Source organism: Acinonyx jubatus, chromosome A2 (genome assembly GCF_027475565.1).
Source record: "Acinonyx jubatus isolate Ajub_Pintada_27869175 chromosome A2, VMU_Ajub_asm_v1.0, whole genome shotgun sequence".
Lineage (NCBI taxonomy): Eukaryota > Metazoa > Chordata > Mammalia > Carnivora > Felidae > Acinonyx > Acinonyx jubatus.
The window spans coordinates 57,376,685-57,398,065 of record NC_069383.1 but is presented as its reverse complement, the minus strand read 5'-3'; the positions used below and the strand labels follow the sequence as shown (position 1 = coordinate 57,398,065).

At 37.2% G+C, this 21,381-nt stretch overlaps 2 protein-coding genes across 26 annotated transcripts in view; both read left to right on the top strand.

Moving 5' to 3' along the window:
* The window catches only part of HDAC9 (histone deacetylase 9), a 739,528-nt gene that overhangs the window by 22,424 nt on the left and 695,723 nt on the right, over positions 1-21,381 (top strand). For 14 of the 25 annotated variants that reach the window (XM_053218342.1, XM_053218337.1, XM_053218355.1 and 11 more), the window contains exon 1: positions 2,730-3,190. The exons of 4 other annotated variants lie outside the window; for them this stretch is intronic. In XM_053218342.1, coding sequence (XP_053074317.1) covers positions 3,088-3,190 — 103 coding nt within the window. In that variant the 5' untranslated portion in view covers positions 2,730-3,087. Of the gene's footprint in view, positions 1-2,729; positions 3,191-21,381 lie in introns of those variants that run through there. 7 more of the 25 variants (XM_053218357.1, XM_053218356.1, XM_053218358.1 and 4 more) reach the window with 4 other exon arrangements.
* The window catches only part of LOC128314990 (uncharacterized), a 309,163-nt gene that overhangs the window by 209,872 nt on the left and 77,910 nt on the right, over positions 1-21,381 (top strand). The window lies entirely within an intron of this gene.

Below are 21,381 nucleotides of genomic sequence, written 5' to 3'. Positions count from 1 at the left end.
TGGGCTTCAGCCATCTGGATTCTAACAAGCCTTCCTGATCATTCTGATGCCTGCTATAGTTTGATAGCTACTGAGATGGAACAGAGGCTTTCAAACTGTCCAACGGAGCTCTGTTAAGGTCTGCCGTCTGGAAGGAGAAGGAATTGTTGGGGGAATAATCAGGAAGAATATTCCAGGCTCCCCTCATGCCTGTATACACTAGGGGAAGCTTGGTTTTCTGTCATACATATCACAAGGTTTTAGATTGGCTTCTGCCACTCAACACAGTTTTGAAAACCATTGGGATACAACTTGCTTTGGAGGAGAATGTTTGGTGGGCCAGAAAGTCTTCTCAGAGTGACAGCATTTCATATTGTGTCCATGTCATTCTAGTCATGTGGTCTTGAAACTGGGTTTAGTCAGTAAAGAAAGAACTGGTCGGTGTCTCAGTAACAGCTTCATGCTCACCAGACTCCCAAGGAACATATGTATAAATCAGAATGCCACTTTTATTTTTCAAATCACAATGTGAATCATAAAAACGAAACACATAAACACATATGATACTCATGTTTAATCCCTCCCATTTATTCTCACTACACACAAGTTAACATTTAGAGTTGGGGGGATCCCTGTCCAGCATTTGGATTTAGTGCCTTAGCTTCTGCACATTGCTACAGGTCAGATGCAGAAGTAATAATGGATTGTCCCTTTGCAAAGATAAAATCAGAAGAATGAGAAGTTGATATTTTCTCTAGGTCATCATGAACCTTATGATTCCCGTTCACATGTACACACACACACACACACACACACACACACGCACGCACGGAGTTTATTTTCACCCAATGGTGAAGTTCCCTAAATTCGGTGTTTTTCTCCTCTGAACTGTGTTACACAAACCTGCTATATTATTTCATTCCATTTTCTGTTTTTAAATTTTCCCAAGTGATCATAATTATCTCTATATGTATTTTAATATCATTATATTTCATTAAGATTTGCATTTTATGTAATTTTTTTGCTACCATCAATTATATATTCAGTTTACTTTTTTACCTCTGAATGCTATAGATGATGATGATGACAAAAATTGGTTACTCTTACTGTAATAAGGATCACAGAAGCTCATCCTGAGAGTGCTTACTAAGTGCTAGGCAAAGTATTAAGTACTTGGTATTTATTAATACAGTTTTTCCTCATAGTTAATTATAGTAGACTTTTAAGTTGTTTAAATGGCCCCCAGTGAAAAATTGAGACACCTTACACATAGAGCCCCTCCAGTCCCTATGTTGTATATGAATGGAAAAAAATTCATGATCAGCTTTCAGTATGTTTAAAATTCATGTTTTTTTATTCTTTTCCATTTTTTTCTGTCTCATTTAATTAAAGAAGTGCCAGTTGTGACTCAGCAAATTAATTTTATTATTCACTCTAATGGATTGTAACCTAAAGAATGAAAAGTTGTGCTGTCAGATTAGGTAGTATTATTACTTACAGTTTGCATATGTGGAAATAGGCACACAGAAGTTATGAAAGTTGTCCATATTTACTTAGTAAGTGGCAAAATCAGGGTTCAAACTTGGACAGTCTCTCTTCACAGCCCCCACTTGTAACACTATGTTCTGTCTCATCCACTAAGTGCTGTCAGATTGTAGTACTATCAAGGAGGGATGTACCAAATGGGGACTTTTTCTCTCCAGTATGGGGTCACTGTAGTGATGGCCTCAGAATTTCTTTATAGAAAGGTTCAGAAACAAAGGGCTAGGGACTGGCTTTGGAGCTGCCTTTTCAATGCAGGCACCTTTTCTAATTAGAAAGCATGCTTTTTCTGGGAAGCTTTTGGACGAGAGGTTGATGAAGATTAATATGGAAGGGAAATGGCTTTTGCCACTAAACTATCTTCCTTATGCTACCACGGGAAGTTTATTTGAAACAATCCAAGGAACAGTAGGTGGAAAAGATGTTTACCCTAAGTTGAAACAGCCTTTGTTATGTGGAGCTTCCTGGTGAATGAGGAAACGATGAAATGGAAACCATTTGAATACTGTAGGGCTTTTTGTCCTGACTCCTTGTATGTCGTACAAATGTCCTACAGATGTAAGGGTGGCTTCATTATTGTCTCACCAGTGGTATTAAGTATGATTTTATGTATGAGATATACAGGTACAAAATTCAAAGATAGGAAAGTCACAGTGTGAAAAGTTTGTATTTCTCCCCCTTTGCCTTGATTGCTCCTTTCCTCTCTCCAGAATCAGTCACTGCTCCCTGTTTCTTGTGTAGTCCTCCAGAATATTGTGCCCTGTGTATCTGTGTGTATATGTATTAAATATTAGCATGTTATAACACATTTTCTGTGCCTTGTGTTTTATTCACCTTACCATACTTCTCAGTGTTCCATATATGGAAGTCTTCTTGCTTCTTTGTTTTTCACAACTATATAGTATTTCATTGTATGGATTTTTAAACAATTTACTTAATAGGTCTTCTATTAAGAGATGTTACATAATTTCTAATCTTTTGCGGGGCGCCTGTGTGGCTCAGTCGGTTGAGCGTCCGACTTCGGCTCAGGTCATGATCCCACAGTCCATGGGTTCGAGCCCTGCGTTGGGCTCTGTGCTGACCGCTCAGAGCCTGGAGCCTGTTTCAGATTCTGTGTCTCCCTCTCTCTCTGCCCCTTCCCTGCTCATGCTCTGTCTCTCTCTGTCTCAAAAATAAATAAACATTAAAAAAAATTTTTTTTAAATTTCTAATCTTTTGCAAGGCTGATTATTTTACACGTAAATTGTCCATGGGCTCTGTGTCCTCTGCGGGGTCTCTTATTCTTTGAAGCTTCATGACCCTCTGGGTCTTAAGCAAGGACTGATAAAAACCAGACTGTTGAATTAGGTCAGGTTTATGTCAGGAAGTTGCTTGATCTCAATTTTCTTGGATGTCTATTTTTAGATTCTGAATGGTAATCATGGTAAGAAATCTTTGTTTTGCCCTAGACAATCTTCTCTGGGAAGATTAAAGTGGTCCCCTTAAAAGAGTTCAAGAAACACAATTTACTAACAGTTTAGTGGGTTGATTAGGGATGGTGGATGTTTATTTCTAGAAGGACAAAATATGTGTGCTCTGAAAGTTCTATCTGCTTTATTCTCCACAGCCATTAGAACTTTTTCAGATTTATATTCCTGTAATTCATGGAGATTTGGAAAATTATATGGAGGTATGTATTTTCTGAAGTGCTGAGTTACCTATTTCCCTGTCCTCTATTTTTGAAAACAATTCTGGGAACTCTTTCAGTTTTACAAAGAAAACATTTCTTCATCATCTGCATTTTCTGTCATCTCTGCATGTTGAGAATGTTTTAGCCAATTTCAGGAACAAATATTTAATACTAGTGAGTGATAATTATAGAGAAATAGATCAGCAAGGCAATCAAGTGGAAAGTTGGTAGTAATGTATGGAGAAGTAATTTGGTCTATTCTGTATTATTTCTGACTCCATTATATCCACACTAACTCAGAGATAATAAAATTGGTGCTATGTAGCAAATAATCTGAAGAAAACAATGCTGTGAATTCTTTGAGAAGTGATTTTAGAATTTAATATTTTTCTGTCAGGAGATTGATGACCTGACACTAAAAATTATTAAGGCTCAGATCCAAATAATTCATTTTCTCTTGCTCAGCATTTAGTAAAGATGTGGCACATTCTAACTAGATATTGGTTAGCCACACTTAGGATTCCAGGTTTGGTATTCTTGTCACCACGTGTGAACTTTGAAATATTTGGATTTTAATATATGTAAATGCTTTTATAATGTATGATGATTTAGATAAGAAACTATTACAAATGTTATCAATTTAATTTAAAATGCTACTCTTAAATATTTTCTAAATCTCTGGAATAATAACATACCCTTAGTGAGCTTTAGAAAGTTTTTGCTTTCTTTGTGGCTAAGTTGTGCCTTCACCTTACGTAAAACAGTGCCTCAATTTATCCTTTTGTGCTAGGAATTTTATGTTAAAATAGAAAATAATCAACAATCCAAGTCAGACATCAATCATACTCACTTTAAAAGTTATATTTAGAGACATGTGATACTTTCTTGGAGGACTTTCAGGGATCTATATTGGTTAATTTAAATCCATAATTTGGTTATATATAAAATTAAAGTTAATTTAAGTGGACAGAATCAATACCCTTCTGAATTTAATTAGATGGCCAGCATCCAAGCAAGAGATTATTCTTCTTAGTATTTTCCTATCCTCTTTTCTTACAGGGTGAAATAATTCCTTTGCCAAAGTATGTTGGACAGTTCCCTGGTGACAGGTCCTATAGAAGCTCATAGCTGTACTGTTTCCAATGTGAGACAGAGGGGAGGAAAATGTAGGCAAGTAAGCCATTGTATTCTGGAGATAGTCATGTGCCTGGCCTATCTTCATCTCACAGTCCAGCCATGGAAACAATGTCCCATTTGTAGTGGATCTGCAGTGACTGTTTCTAAACCCAACTTGTAAAACATGATGGTATTTCTTTCAGGCTGAAGCATTCCAGGACAGAAAGACAGGAATAGTGGGGAAATAAATTATAAATTAGACTGGACTTGCAGTTTGAGGATCCTACTATTTATAGTTATGTTTGATATGGGATGCCTGCAAATGTGGCAATAAATTGAAGCTGAGGTTTTATTTCAGGTAATAACTTTCTTTTTTATCTCTGTTGGAGCGTCAGTGAAAACAACCTAAAGGAGTTTTAGAAGGGCTGTATAGTATAACCTTCATCAGTCTTTATGTTCAATGTCATAAACACATTTTTATGTTATTGAAGAGTAGGTTTTTTACAATGTTTTAAGAAGGTGATTTAACTGTAGCTCCATGAAACAGTTGGGGTTGAGTTGCTCTGATTGATATTATAGAAATTTTTTGCTGTGTCAATGCATTTTTAGAAAAAAACTTAAAAGAAGTTTAGTAATACGTTACATAAATATATTTCTAATGTTGTGGCTGTCTTTTTAAAAATAAATGAATGCTGAAATTTGTATTTTGTAATTCAGATTTTTATTTTTCATGTTGTATCATCACAGATAAATATATGTTTAGCAGTTTCTACAGGGAAGGCATAGTGGGGAGTATGAGGAGACATAAGTGTCTTTGTTTTCAATGTTTCTTGGCAATCTGGTTGAAAAAACATGGCAAAGATACATAAAATAATTAATTAACAGTAACCACATAAAGGTGTGACCTTACTGTGAATGTCATGCAGAATATGAAAACATAAGGCCTTTGTCTAAACCCCATGTTAAAGGGAATGGATTCCTTTTTATAAGACTGCTAACAAAGAGGAGACCAACATTTTTTGATTCTGTTTCATCTACCTTTTTTTTTTTTTAAAGAATATTTATTGAGTACTTACTGGATGCCACGCACTATTCTATGTGTTCTATGTATGTGAACTCCTTTAATCCTTGGCATCAGTGTAAGATGGGTACTATTGTTCTTATCCCCTTAGACCAAAGAAACTGGGGCAAAGCATGATTCATTAGTTGTTCAATGTCACAGAGCTCCTAACTGAGGAGCTGGGTCAGGACAACAGGCAAACAGGACTTTGCAGTCAACACTGTTAACCTCTGTGCTTTATATGCCCCCATTTTCCTTCCCACTGGTTAACACCTCTCTGCTTAAAACCTAAGTAGATGTCCATCTTCCCCTAGTAAAATACAGGCCTTAAGCTAGGATCAGAGACTTGACACTTACTTCTGTAGAAAAAGAGGATATGTTCTTTTGATGCAACTGTTCACAGCCCTACATAACTTAATGATGACATTAATCCCCTTTGGTGACGTGGGGAAAGTTTCTAGAAGGATAACACCCTACTTTAGGAAGTTGAGAGCTGCATATTTATGCAGATGTGCCTTTCCTCTGCCTTCCCAGTCTCCTCCTTCTTCCTGAGAAGATCCTTATGATGATATATGTCACAGATCACAAGAGATTTAATCACAGCTTCGGGTGTCCACACACCAAAGATGGAGTGTGGAGACTGTGTGGAGGTATACTGGTTTTCAGATGGTCCTTGCCCAATGCGTTTTTCCATTTATACTGGCAGATCTCAAACTTTATCATGCATTAGACTCAGCTGGAAGACTTTTGTTGGTCCCAGCCCCAGAAGCTTTGGTTTAGTGGATTTGGGGAAAGGCCTGAGAATTGGTTTTTCTAAGAAGGACCCAGTGAAGATGATACTGCTAGTGTGGAGACCATACTTTGAGAACCACTGATTCATAATAAAAATGTAACTGAAAGGAGTTTAAATTTCCCCTCCCCTTCCTTCCCTTTGCTTTTAGGCCAGTGCTCACTCCTTAAATTCCCATCCTTTCATTTACAAGGATTAGAAAATCTGATGAACAGCTTTCTTGGATCTTGGAAGAACTCCAGGAAGTGTATTTATAACATAATAATCACTGAGAAGATACAGCACTTTTAGTAATAATTGACTGCAAATTTGAGTGCTTACTACATTGCCAGGCAATTCACTAGACCCACTGACTGTATTATCTTATATAACAAAACAACAGGGATAGGGCTTAGTGGTGTTGTTATCTTCATTTTATAGTAGGAAACTAAGTTTAGAAAACCACATGACTTGCTCAAGATACAACACGTGGCAGAGCTAAAATTCAAACCTGGATAACAGATGAATTCCAATAGCTATGCTTTGGACCACCATGGTTTTTTTTTAAGGTCATTTTTTAAAATTTATTTGAGAGAGAGAGAGAGAGGGAGTAAGGAGGAGAGGGACAGAGGGAAAGGGAGAATCTTAAGCAGTCTCTATGCTCAGCACAAAGCCTGATTCAGGGCTTGACCCCATGGTCATGGGGTCATAACCTGAGCCGAAATCAAGAGCCAGGAGCTCAACTGATTGAGCCACCCAAGTGCCCCAACCACCATGTTTTTTAAAAATCTGTAGTGATGAACCAAATTTCAGTTAGACTCAAAAGTTTCAGCACAAAGTGTCCCTCATTTTCATTTCTCCTTTCATATAAGTTCTTAAGCATCCTAAAAAAAGCAGGGGAGAATAATTGCATGACCACACATTTTTAAAAGGAAATGTATAAATGTAAATTGCTGCTTGGAATATGACTTTTTTAATTTGTAGTGGTGGTCCTCTTCAAATTTCAAGGAGTAAAGCGTTAATGTTAGGAAAACAAATTTTTGCAGCTTGTTTTTCACTTGTTTATTTGCCCCTATACTTTTTTACAGCAAGGGTTTCAAAAAGTAATTGTTAAACATCTTTGGATCATAGACTTCTTTGAAAAATCAGTTAAAGATCATGAAGCTTTTCATGAGAAAGGTGCACTGAACTTTGCATACTATCCAACATCTATTTGTGGGTTCTGAAGGAAGACATTCTGTCTTAAAGATAACACAGCAGAGAGAAACAAACAGGGCTTTTGTATCTGATGGCCCTGGGTTTGGATTTGTCCCTTCCTGTTTATGTGACCTTTGGAAAAGTTATTACCATGTCTTGTTTCTTCACCCATTAAGTGGTAATGATGAAAAGAAAAATATCTAGCTAGTAGGAATGTTGTGAAGATTAAGTTAAAAAACAAAGTGCCTAGCTTGATAACTGCTACACCAGTGTTTCTCAAACTGTGAAGTGCCTATGAGTCACCTAGGGATCTTGTTAAAATGCAGACACTGATTCAGTGGGTCTGGGGTGAGGTTGAGATTTGCATTTCTAATAAGTTCTTGGGTGATGCTGCTTCTGCTGCTGTTGGTTCAGGGACCGCACTGAATTGCAGGGTACTTGCTATACAATATATATAGAAGACATGTTACTTAGCAAGTACTCTTAAGTGTGTTATTAACAGAATATTTTCATTGATAACTTTGCACACAGTTTGGGGTTATCTGCCAAAATATGCACATAAGTACAGGAGTATGGCATTTAGAATTTTCTTACTGGGAGGTAATACTTTACATACAGATTTTGTAATACTTTTTCTTACTGGGAGGTAATACTTTACATACAGATTTTTGTATGTACTTGCACTGTACCCCGCCCCCCCAAAGTCAGTATTGAGCCCTCTTTGGAATAACACTACATTAAAAATATTACCCATTTAAAAATATTCCTGTGTGTGTAATGGTGAATGAAAGGATGTGCTTTGTGTCAGATGTTTACTTCTGGCAGCCAGATTTTCTTAACTGAAGCAGTAATAGTTCATGGGTTTCTGATTATTCTACAAAGCAACTTGGTTATCTTCTCTTAAGACCATTGCCCTTTATATACTCTCAATAAGGAATTACTAATAAAGTATGCTGAACTTCTGCCCGGCAAACTTGAATCTTAAAGTAGATTTTTGAAGACACGAGAAGAGAAACTGTATATGAATATCTAGTTATTTTTAATCTTGACAAAAATGGTACTATCTTGCTTGCATGTATCTTTCCCAAACATGGGCTGAGTGACTGATTCCAGTTTGTCACTGATGACACACTACCCTGGTTCTGAATCTGTTTTCTCTGATAACTATGGAGTCAACTGCTGTCTTAAAGTAAGAGGTGAAAAGATTGTGGAAATCTGTGGAATTGTTGTTAAGGCTGAATAGAACTTCCCACTTTGCGGGGAACCGACGGTGTAAGACCCCGAGCTGTGTTTCATTTCTTTTCATTAAACTAGTTTGTGTTGGTGAGAGTTCTTCTTATATTTTATTGTCCTATCTTGCACAAATGGCCCAGTAAAAAGAATATTTTGAAATCATTGGGGCTACGGAGAAATTTGCCTGTAAAAGTGGAAATGGGGAGAGAAGTCTGCCTTACCTAAACTCCAGAAAATATAATGGTCGTCAGGAGGAGCTCTGACTAATTATATTTTCTGATGACACATGCTTGCTGTTGCAACAGCATGAAAGTATAGAGGAAAAGAAACATACCAGATCCAGTTTCATCCCGATGTTCTGGCCTCTGAGGGAGATCTCAAAATGGATTGGTTTTCTGCATACACCTGCTGGATGTGCTAGCATATGTTGGATTAGAGTCTTTCATGAAATAAGGGAGAATTACAAAAAGACTATAGCTCAGGCCTAGAGACGAACTGAAAGGTTACAGCTTGTGTGTTGTCATCAAGAGAAAATGCTAAATAAATATCTACCTTTTTTTTTTTTTTTTTAGAGAAGTGTCCTTCCTCAAGCCCACATACTTGATCAGCATCCACAACTCATATTTGCCACTTTCAGTAACAAATGGAATGCAGATGGCCTATATTGCAGTGGGTTTTCTCTTCGGACAGTGTAAGAAATGAGTAACTTTGGTGATTTCCAGGGTCACCTGTGGAGGTGATGAAAATATTTAGACTTCTCGGTTCCTACCACATTTATCAAAAAGGAAATATATGGGGGATGGGGAAAGGTGGTAAGGCCTGAGCATCTGGGTTTTTGTAACTGCTCTAAAACGGAGTTGAATCCATTTATCTTGGATTAGTAGGTTATTTGTATGTAGCATTAACTATTGATGATGGGAGATTCTTCTTGAGAGGTGAAGGCAGTGAAATGTTGTAGATAAGGGGACTTGTGTTCTGTCACTTGTGAGTTGTATGAAATTTCTCTTTTCCTCCATTTCATTACTTGGTAAGTGGAGATATCTTAGGATGGTTAAGGAGGTAACACGTAAAAATATGTGCAGCGTCAGCATCACACAGGAAGATGTGTGCATTTCTGAATGCAGACTCTCACGCCCCTTCTAGACCTCCTCAACCAGAATTCACATGGGTGGCAGGGAGGAGTTGCCTCTTTCCAAAAAAGTGTGACAAGCGCTGATATAGATAAACATAAAATGTTTGATAGTCCAGTACTGTTGTCATTACTGTTGTTTGCTTTACAGTCGTATGCTGATAAACACACTTGATGGTTGAAACAAAAACCTGTTTTATGGTATTTGGTTTTGGTACTTTCTCTTTATTATTTGCTGCTAGCAAGATGGTTTCTGTGGCTGGTGCAGATTAGTTTGGGGTTAGTAAAACTTTCAAAATTGCCTCTCAGATCTTAAAATAGATTTTTACATATCTCTTTCTTTCTTATGTTTATGCATTTAAACTAAACTCTAAAGCCATAGAAGCAGTTTAAAAGTAGGCACAGTGTATTTACAAATAAAAGCTCATCTAGTCACCAATAAAATGGAAATTTGTGAATGCTTTAAGTAAATTGCCAGCCAGATTTTAAAAATCAGATCAAATAACATATTTGGAAACTATCCTATTTGTTGATGCCCATAAATTTAAAAATAAGTCTAACAAATCTGCTGTTCTCGCAAAGCCTAAATTTTATGAGTTCCCATAATTATTGGAATGAGAAATCACCGTTGTAAACACTGTGCTAAATTTAATTTCTTTATTTGACTTTTACAACTTACCAATATAATGCTTGTAATTTGCTCCAGCAAAAATACAGAAGACTAAATTTACAAGGCATCTTACTGTGCCCCTCAGAAAATGTTTTAGCCACCCATTTTTGAAAAAAAGGTGAAGATGGGTTTGCCATCTAGAGCAAGGCCTAAATATTATTGAAACCATTATTTAGGGCTTTTGAAAAGTTTCTTTGCAATTATATAAAATAGCAGCCTTGGGGCACCTGGGTGGCTGAGTCGGTTAGGCATCCAGCTTTGGCTCAGGTGATTATCTCACTGTCCATGAGTTTGGGCCCCACATCGGGCTCTGTGCTGACAGCTCAGAGCCTGGAGCCTGCTTCAGATTCTGTGTCTCCCTCTGTCTCTGCCCCTCCCCTGGCTCATGCTCTGCCTCTCTTTCTCAAATATAAAATAAAAAACATAAAAAAAAATTTAAAAAATAGCAGCCTTGCCTTTAACAACAAACAATCACAACATTCACCCAATATTTTGATTTTCTTTTCTTGGAGCCCAAACTGAGGGAGAAGAGTGAGTTTTTTCGTTTTTTGTTTTTTGTTTGTTTTCTTCACATATACAATCTATTTTAGTTAGTGCAGCAGGTTGTTGTTGTTGTGGACCGACTATCAGTTTCAAATTTTATAACCTGAATAACTCATGATGGTGGGAACAAAAGGTTTTTTTTTCTCTCTCTCTCTCTCAAGACCAAGTTCTTTCAGCACTTGCTGCTCCCTGTAAGCTGCCTAGCTTTTAACAAGCTCATCAGCAAACCTGTGGGATAAAAATGCTTGAGGACATTCAACCCTGGTGTAGTGCCCAGTAACCATCAAGGATGCTTATAGTAATGGTCCATTAATTTTTTTCAACAAGTTTGAGGCTAATAAGCGATCTCTGAAGATCTTCCAAATCAGCGTTGAGCACTTTTCTTCCCTAGCCCACATTACCTGCTTAGGTGAGTAATTTGGGTTGGTCAGATACTTGATTATATTTTTTGTCTTTATCTCCTTGATGTGCACCACGGTTGATCTCTCATTGAATCCACTAGTGACACCATCATGGGACTTGGAAATCTGTCTTTAACTTTCAGCTAACAGAGAAATTGTGCTGTGAATGGGATGAGTTCCTTTTTTTCGTGACAGTAATAACGACTGAGGTCATAAAATCCTTTGCACTGGCTCTCTTGTCCAGCCCTGAAAGATGTGTCATGGTTGTGATTGGGTAGCTCTTTAAAGTATCCCTTATTGTCAACCATGTTCACTAATCACCAGCAAAGGACTCTTGAATTTGACAAACTTGGGATTTACTCTTAAAAAATGCCACTAAATCATGGCACTTGGGGGAAATGTCATTCTTTCAGATGACTCATTTTTTATTCATTGTTCTCTGGTAACATAGGTAGAAGCGAGCTCTATTTTGGTAGATATGATTTTGTCCCTCAGTGAAATTCTGAGTGTGCCGGTAAGTCTGACATTTGCTCTTCCTTTCACATTGTTTCTCTCTTTGGACCTTCCCTCTATTGCATAGGGTTATGGAAGGAGTCCTGGGATGGGGGTCAACTCTGATTTTTGATCCCTGCTCTGTCTGTGGCTAGCAGTGTGTGCTCAAGCAGTCCTATAGCCTCCTTAGAGGAACTTTCCAATTGCCCATTTTTCAGCATATTTATCCCAGTCATGCTTGGGAGGAGGAGAGAGCACAGATAATTAGCATTGACTATGCAAATGTTTATCTTAGGCTGAACCCTATGCAGTAGGGATTTTTGTAGGTCAGGCAATTTCATATGGCTCAAACTTTTAGATCCTGCTATCCGTATTCTAAGGCCTAAGGAGATTCTACAGATTTCCTACGAGATTTTCTTACTGTTCCAGTCACACCTGACTTGAGTCTAAATAGTAGGGCAAATGAACAGCGTTCTTAGTATCTACAACTACTTTTTTTTTTCTGCCTCCTCCCTTTCATAGTATTCTCTTTCCTTCTGGCTAAATCCAGGCCTTCAGAACCTTCATTATCTTCTCATCCTTTCCTTTCATCATCCGTCCTCCTGCTTCATTCATCTTCTTACCCTAGTCTCACATGTTTTCAACACTTACATTCCATGCTGTATGTGGAATAAAAGTGGGCAAGTGAAGAAGAGCTCAGAATTGATGGTAAACTCAAGAACAGGTGCCATTTAATAGGGGTGATGCCTTTTATTTTGCTAAAGATCATTTCATTTTAACCACACAATTATTTTGTAAGCTTTAAGAAAAGTGTGTGTGTGTGTGTGTGTGTGTGTGTGTTGGTGTGTGATTGTGGAATTATAAGAATAAAATTAAATTGGGGCGCCTGGGTGGCGCAGTCGGTTAGGCGTCCGACTTCAGCCAGGTCACGATCTCGCGGTCCGTGAGTTCGAGCCCCGCGTCAGGCTCTGGGCTGATGGCTCGGAGCCTGGAGCCTGTTTCTGATTCTGTGTCTCCCTCTCTCTCTGCCCCTCCCCCGTTCATGCTCTGTCTCTCTCTGTTCCAAAAATAAATAAAAACCTTTGAAAAAAATTTAAAAAAAAAAGAATAAAATTAAATTGGAAAGTGGTTGCTTGATTTGGTGTAGAGAGCACTATCAAAATGGTATGTACTTTTGCAGTGCAGAAGATTTTTATCTTGATGAGGTTCCCCCCACCCCAAAAAAAAAAGGTTAGAGAGGGAGGGAGCCAAAACATAAGAGACTCTTAAAAACTGAGAACAAACTGAGGGTTGATGGAGGGTGGGTGATGGGTATTGAGGAGGGCACCTGTTGGGATGAGCACTGGGTGTTGTATGGACACTATTTGACAATAAATTTCATATTAAAAAAATAATAAAAGATTAATAAAATTAAAAAAAAATTAAAAAAAGAAATAAATGGTATGTACTGGTGAGTTTTGGATAGATTAGTCCTTTTGAGAGTAACTCCGTGTATTGTGTCTTGTGGAAGGCTCACGCTCCTGTCTGATTTCAGGTAGCACATGAATAATTGCCTTATTAACTTTTCTCTCCTCAACTACACCAAGTTTCAATCAAATTGTGCACGCTGATGCACAATAGAACCACATAAATGTTATCCATTTCTTTTAACTCGGAGAGCTGTAACTTTGAATATTTCAGTTGGAATTTTTATGAAAAGCAAGGCAAAATTGAAGTATTTCTGCTTTCCATTATGTATTAGCCTCAATTTCAAAGAGGTACTTAACATTTCAAACTAGCTGAATTTATTTTACTCTTCTTTTAGGTGAGAATTCCTTTAAGATTTCTAGTGGAAGAAATGTATATAGCTTCTAACTCTTTAAGCTTCCCAAGGTCCTTTCTCTTTTATTTAAAACATCTTCTGACAGTTACGTGTAGAAAAATCTCATCTATGGGTGAAGATAACACTGAAATGATTCTTTCTTTTTGGTAGATTTAGCAGCATTAAACACTGTTCATCTATACAGTAATGGCATAATCAGAAATTTTTTTTTCTAGTCTAGTACTTTAGCATTTGAATGTGAGCAGTACAATTTGGATTATTCAGTTTGTTTCTTTTTCATAATCACAGACTTTGGGCATAGGAAAATGTGTTTTTAGATATCAAAGAAGGGGTAGTGAGTGCAATTTTCATGATCATAGACTTATAGAGTAGCTACTTTTTATGGATTACCATATTAGATACTGCAGAGTACAGTTTCCCTCCAGGAATATAGTTAGATGCATCGCTGGTTATCAAGGAAAATAATTTTCAGGTTTTACTTAATGTGAGCATATCACTTTTGATACATGGCAGCTCTCATCTCCTACTTACCAAGAGACTGTATTTTCATACTGAAAAGGTTAATTCTATAGACAGAGACAGAGTGTTCATTTCTACCTTGACAGTATGCTGGCATAGAGCATGCTGATTGCTGACTCAGTAGGGACATCCAATGTGTTTTTCTAGTTAGGGTACAGGAGACAAAAACAGACAGTAAGTAGGATTTAAGAACGGGATTGAGGGTAAAATGTGTGGTCGCTGTGGAAGAGAAAAACAGCAGCTAGTCTCAGGATGCAGGAAGAAACAAGAATGGTGCCCATCAGGAGAAAAATCATCCAATAAGCATAGGGAAAAACTTGGGAGAGGATCCATGAGAGGAAAGAAGGACTCTAGGAAGAACAGGGAGTTTGGAGAAGAGAAGGAGCCTGGTTTAGTGAAGGACATCAGGGAAGAGAGTGAGTATATGATGATGGGGAAAAGAACTTCATTACTGAAGAGCAGACTCCATTTTAGATAACACTGACCTCAGAGATGGTTGACCCCCTTCTGGAATGTATAGTGTCAAATGTACACCTACCTGTTACTTATCCCTTCGAAAGTCTCTTAGTAAATAGCAAACAAGTCTTGTAGTTGTTCAGGCCAAAAACTTTGGAGTTATCCTTCATCCATTTCTATCTTCTAGACCCACATACAATTTGTCTTCAATTCACATTGGCTCTACCATGGAAAAATATCGAGACCTATGACTATTTCTCATCACCTCTATTGCCACTCCCCTAACTATTCTCAGCATATCAGCCAGAGGGAGCTTGTCACAACCCTCTAAAGTATACCCACCTCCCCCAGAGTTAACATCCTAGCTCTCATTATGTCCTTTGAGGCTCACCATCAGGGATTCTCACCTGACAACCCATTAGAATCCCCTGGGGAGTTTTACAAACATGCTGATGCCCAGGCTCTAACCCAGACCAGACAAATTTGAATCCCTGGGAGTGATGTGTGGACACTGTATCTTTTAAAAGCTCCCATGATCTAAGTATTGGGGTATCACCAAGTTTTGAGTAAGACAAAATTCCAATTCTCAAAACTTTAGACACCTGGCAAAGAAGATCAGAAGACCCCACTCCTTCGCAAGTGCTACACTAGCAAGATGAACTAATTTCTGGGAAACCTCCAGGGAAGTAAGGAAATTACATACAGTGGAAGAAAATCAAAGAAGTGGGGTCCTGCTGGGCCTTGAAGGATGGGAGATTTTCTCTGAGAGAGAAGGAGAGAAAGTACATCCCAGCCAATCTCATTTATTATGGCTAAGAGATGCTAAGAGGAATTATGTTGATGTGACTGAAAGCTGAAGCTGTTGATTCTGGCAAACCTGGGTTCAATTACTTAGGCAAATTACTTCACCTCTTTCCCTGTCTGTAAAATGGAGGTAAAATAGTACTTACCTCTTAGGCACGTGAGAGTTATTGACTGTATTTGGTACATTGTAGGCACTCAATACTGTTGACTTTTTACCAAAGGTAACTAGGTTATTTCTGTCAAAATTGAAAGCAATGCCTTTAAGTGGTTCATGGCTTATACTGGGTGCTGTATACCCTACTTACAGTGTGGTTTTCAGATGACCAGAATCGGCAAACCTGGTAGTTGGTCAGAGAACTACCCTACGACCCAGCAATTGCACTACTAGGCATTTATCCAAGGGATACAGGTGTGCTGTTTCGATGGGACACATGCACTGCCATGTTTATAGCGGCACTATCAACAATAGCCAAAGTATGGAAAGAGCCCAAATGTCCATTTATGGATGAATGGGTAAAGAAAATGTGGTATATATATACAATGGAGTATTACCCAGCAATCAAAAAGAATGAAATCTTGCCATTTGCAACTACGTGGATGGAACTGAAGGGTATTATGCTAAGTGAAATTAGTCAGAGAAAGACAAAAATCATATGACTTCACTCATATGAGGACTTTAAGAAACAAAACAGATGAACATAAGGGAAGGGAAACAAAAATAAGAACAGGGAGGGGGACAAAACAAAAGAGACTCATAAATATGGAGAACAAACTGAGGGTTGCTGGAGGGGTTGCGGTAGGGGGGCTGGGCTAAATGGGTAAGGGGCATTAAGGAATCTACAGAAATCATTGCTTCACTATATACTAACTAATTTGGATGTAAAATTTAAAAAATAAAAAATAAAGTTAAATAAAAAAAATAAAATTAAATTAAAAAAATAATAATAAAGGCAGAGCCAGTCTTACAAAATTTTTTTTAAAAAAAGAAAGAAATGCAATCCTTCAGGCCCCATCCCAGAACTGCTGAACAGAATCTTCATTCTAACAAGATATCCAGGTGATTTGTGTGCACATTAAATTTGAGGAGCATTTTTGTAAAACATAAAAAGATGAATAAGAAATAATTCTTGCCCTTATGGAACTTAGAGGTCCCTAAAGCAACTTTAGTATTTACAGAATTAATTATCATGTAGGGTATAATGTGATAAGTGACACGAGACATCTATACCAAATGCTAAAATACCACAGAGTGTTTTAAGCTCAAACTGAAAATAGTATAAAGTTTCCTTTCTGACTGATAAAATCTGAAAGTTCTTAAAGCTACCATGAACATATTTCCTTTTCTGCTATCCTCTGTATGCAATAAACTGCAGAGCTTAACATGTATGTAAGTGCAGAGCTAAATTAGGGACAATTGACCTACAAGTACAAGTTGAATCATTGCCTAACAGAAAAGGGTACAAGAAGTACCAAAAGGTAATAAAAATTACCCAGTAATTTTCAGTCTATGAGATGAAATAGACTCAGAGAAAGATCAAGATGAAGACAAAGCATGTGAATGGAAATAGTACAATTACCTTAATTTTGGATGCTCAGCGCTTTTGAAAATAAAACCCTACTTTTTTGAGTTAAAAAACAATGAATGAAACAAAGGAATGGCCTACAGTTTCCCCTGTTGACATTATGATCAAAACATTGATGTATCAATTACTCTTCATTAGGTAGTACTGATTTCATCTTGTCAAGTTTATCATTGCAAGTTACCACAACAGCCAGAAGTAACAGTTTAGTGAAAGAACATCATTAAACTCTGTATAATCATTACAATGTATTATTACTGTTGGGAGTATTAGCAGCAAAATGAATTAAAGGAATACTTAAAATACAGGAGACTGGCATCATTTAGTGTATCTGAGACAGAGATGTGTATGTGTGTAGGATTATTACTACACCTATTCTTCTTCTGTTGCCACCTTCCAAAAAACCCCCAAACCAGAAAATATTCTAAAGGAGTTGCAGAGGGCACTTGAGGGGCTCAGTCAGTTGAGCATCTGACTTCAGCTCAGGTTGTGGTGTTGTGGTTTGTTCGTGAGTTCATGCCCCAAATCGGGCTCGCTGCTGTTAGCTTGTCAGTACAGAGATCGCTTGGGATCATGTGTTCCCCTCTCTCTCTGCCCATCCCCCACTTGCGCTCTCCCAAAAATAAATAAAATGTTTAAAAAAATATAAAGGAGACGTAGGATAAAAGTGAAGACAATTTCCATGACACGTAATGATTCAGTCCCTTCCCCTGATATGATGAAAATTGTCAGATTAATGCAGAAGCTGATAGCTTTGAATTTGAAGACTGTTTCAGTAATATTGTACATATCCTTGCATTTTATTTGAGTTTACTGCACAAGTATTTTGTTTTTTTTTTCCCCCCTTGGTTATTTCCTTCCTCTACTAAATTTCAGCTAAGTTTCTTCTTTTTCTTGTTCCTTGTAGTATGATGTTAAGTTGTTTATTTGAACTTTTTTTTTCTTAATACAAGCATTTAAAGCATAAATTTCACTCTAACAGCTGCTTTTGCTGTGTCTCATAGGTTTTGGAATATTGTGTATTCTTTTTCATTTTTTTGACACACATTTTGATTTGCTGTTTGATTTCTTATTTGGCCCACTGGGCAGTAATGTGTTTAATATTTATATATTAAATACTTAATATTTACATTGTAGATTTTCCAGCTTTGTTTTATTGTTGATCTTTAGTTTTCTACCATTGTGGTTGGAAAATATATGCTTGTTATGATTTCATTCTTATTAAAATTGTAATATTGTTACGTCTCTTTTCATGTGACTTAACCAGGGGATTCTTCTGTGTGTACTTGAGGAAAATGTGTATTCTGGTTTTCTTGGATAGAATACACACACACACACACACACACACACACACACACACACATATATAGTCTGAAGTATGCTTCAAGTAAAAAATGTTCTATTTGAAAAAAAATAACAACTTTAACTGAGGGTACTTATTTAAAATAAAGCATATCAGAGGGGCTGTGGGGATGGGTGAAAATAGGTGAAGGGGACTAAGAGTACACTTGTCACTATGAGCACTGAGTAATGATGTATAGAATTGTTGAATCACTGTATTGTACACCTGAAACTAATATAACACTGTGTTAACTATACTGAAATTAAAAAGCTTAATAAAAGAGGGGTGCCTGGGTGGCTCACTTGGTTAGGCGTCCAACTTCAGCTCAGGTCATGATCTCACATTTTGTGGGTTTGGGCCTCAAGCCTGGCTCTCTGCTACCAGCCCAAGCCCACTTCAGATGCTCTGTCCCTCACCCTCTCTGCCCCTTCCTCACTCTTTGTCTCTCAAAGATAAACATTTTAAAAAAAATTTAATAAAAGAAAAAATAAAATGAATATATAAAAATTTTCAAGTTTGAGGATATTTCACTTTAATCTGTGGTAAAATCACATGGCCTAATGTGTATAATATAGGCAAAAATAATCATTTGAGGGGCGCCTGGGTGGCTCAGTTGGTTAAGCGTACGACTTCAGCTCAGGTCACGATCTCGCGGTCCGTGAGTTCGAGCCCCGCGTCGGGCTCTGGGCTGCCGGCTCGGAGCCTGGAGCCTGCTTCCGAATCTGTGTCTCCCTCTCTCTCTGCCCCTCCCCCGTTAATGCTCTGTCTCTCTCTCTCTCTCAAAAATAAATAAATGTTAAAAAAATTTAAAAAAAATAATCATTTGAAAGAAATGTTTAACTCATTTTGTTACTTGTCTTAAACTAATGGCATTTGACAAAAGTAAATAAATTCCGCTAGGTTTTATTCGCGATACATAGATGTTGTAAATAGTGAAAACAATTCTCAGGTGACAAATTGGACAAATGAGATTCTGACATGGTTAATTTTATTTAATATTGTTCTTACTATTAGTGAACACAAAGACCTGTTGTCTTAGTTCAAATTGCTTTTTTGTCTGGGAATGGTTTGAGTTTTTACTTTTTAGAACTTCGAATTGAAAAATCCTACTTACATTCTTCAAAAATTGTATATTTGAAAAAAAATTACCTGAAAGAATATATTTGTCTTACAATGACAACGTTTTTAGGATTTTTAAAAACATTGTTTTGGAGAAGTGAAGCTTGAAGGAAGTGTAAGTTAGATAACAGATGTCAAGCAATAGTTATAGTATTTTCTTGGCTACTTTATGCAAACACAGGGGATATGTCACTTTCTCTTTAGGAGCTAACTATCAGTTCTTAATTCTCTTCACCATTTATATGTTTCTGATTTTGTCCCAAATGATAGAACATGCTGGCATATTTTTGGTACCTAGAGTAAAGGGTCTGATTAGAAACAGAAGCTTGATCACAATGCATGTGGTCTCTCACCAAAATGAATATATATTTTGGATTTCTCATTGCTTTTAAATTGTTTAGGTTTTAAAAATCTCTATTAGAAAGTCTAGTTAAGAGTTGTATAGTGTATAGGCTATGTTCTTTTATGTAATTCCATCTTTTAAAGTTATTTATTTCTTTTTCTATTTTTTAATTATTTATGAAACCCATTGTCAAATTGGTTTCAATACAACACCCAGTGCTCATCCCAACAGGTGCCCTCCTCAATGTCCATCACCCACTTTCCCCTCCCCCCCACCCGCCATCAACCTCAGTTTGTTCTCAGTATTTAAGAGTCTCTTATGGTTTGCCTCCTTCCCTCTCTGTAACTTTTTTTCCCCTTCCCTTCCCCCTGGTCTTCTGTTGAGTTTCTCAGGATCCACATATGAGTAAATCATATGGTATCTGTTTTTCTCTGCCTGACTTATTTCACTTAGCATAACACTCTCCAGTTCCATCCACATTGCTACAAATGGCAGATTTCATTCTTTCTCACTGCCAAGTAGTATTCCATTGTATATATAAACCACATCTTCTTTATCCATTCATCAGTTGATGGACATTTAGGCTCTTTCCATAATTTGGCTATTGTTGAAAGTGCTGCTATAAACATTGGGGTACAAGGGCCCCTATGCATCAGCACTCCTGTATCCCTTGGGTAAATTCCTAGCAATGCTATTGCTGGGTCACAGGATCGATCTATTTTTAATTGTTGAGGTGCAGCAATTTCTTACTTGACACATCTCCAAAGACAAGAGAATTAAAAGCAAAAATGAACTATTCAGACTTCATCAAGATAAAAAGCTTCTGCACTGCAAAGGAAACAATCAACAAAACTAAAAGGCAACTGATGGAATGGGAAAAGATATTTGCAAATAACATATCGGATAAAGGGCTAGTATCCAAAATCTATAAAGAACACACCAAACTCCACACCCAAAAAGCAAACAATCCAGTGAAGAAATGGGCAGAAGACATGAACAGACACTTTTCTAAAGAAGACATCCAGATGGCCAACAGGCACATGAAAAGATACTCAACGTCACTCCTCATCAGGGAAATACAAATCAAAACCACACTGGGAAAGCCATTTATTTCTAGTTATATTCCCTGTTATAGAGTAGAAAAGTTTGTAGAAATCTGAGGTCTTCCCAGTTAGAATCCAGGGGACAGCTGATACTAGGTTGTTCACTGAATGATTAAGTCATATGGGTCATTGAGGTAAACGTAGATCTTCCTTCTCAATGCCCTATTTTCCATCATTTCACCATTTTCATGATTTCATGATTTGGGATACCTCAAAATATCAAAGCAATTAAGAGTGGAGGGACTTAGCCCCTCCCCACTCCTCCACTTTTCCCATGTGCTGATAACCCATTAAATGTCATGGAAATATGTGACAGGATATCTAAAAATGAATTCTTACATTGATTTTTATTTGAACTCATTCTATGTTTGACTTACAATTTATCAGACTTCCTTCATTTAATAAGGGAACATCTCTTTTTCATTTTCGGTTAGTATGTAGAAGGCTTATATGATTACAAGTAGTTGTTTTTAGGGAAATCAACTTATTTCTT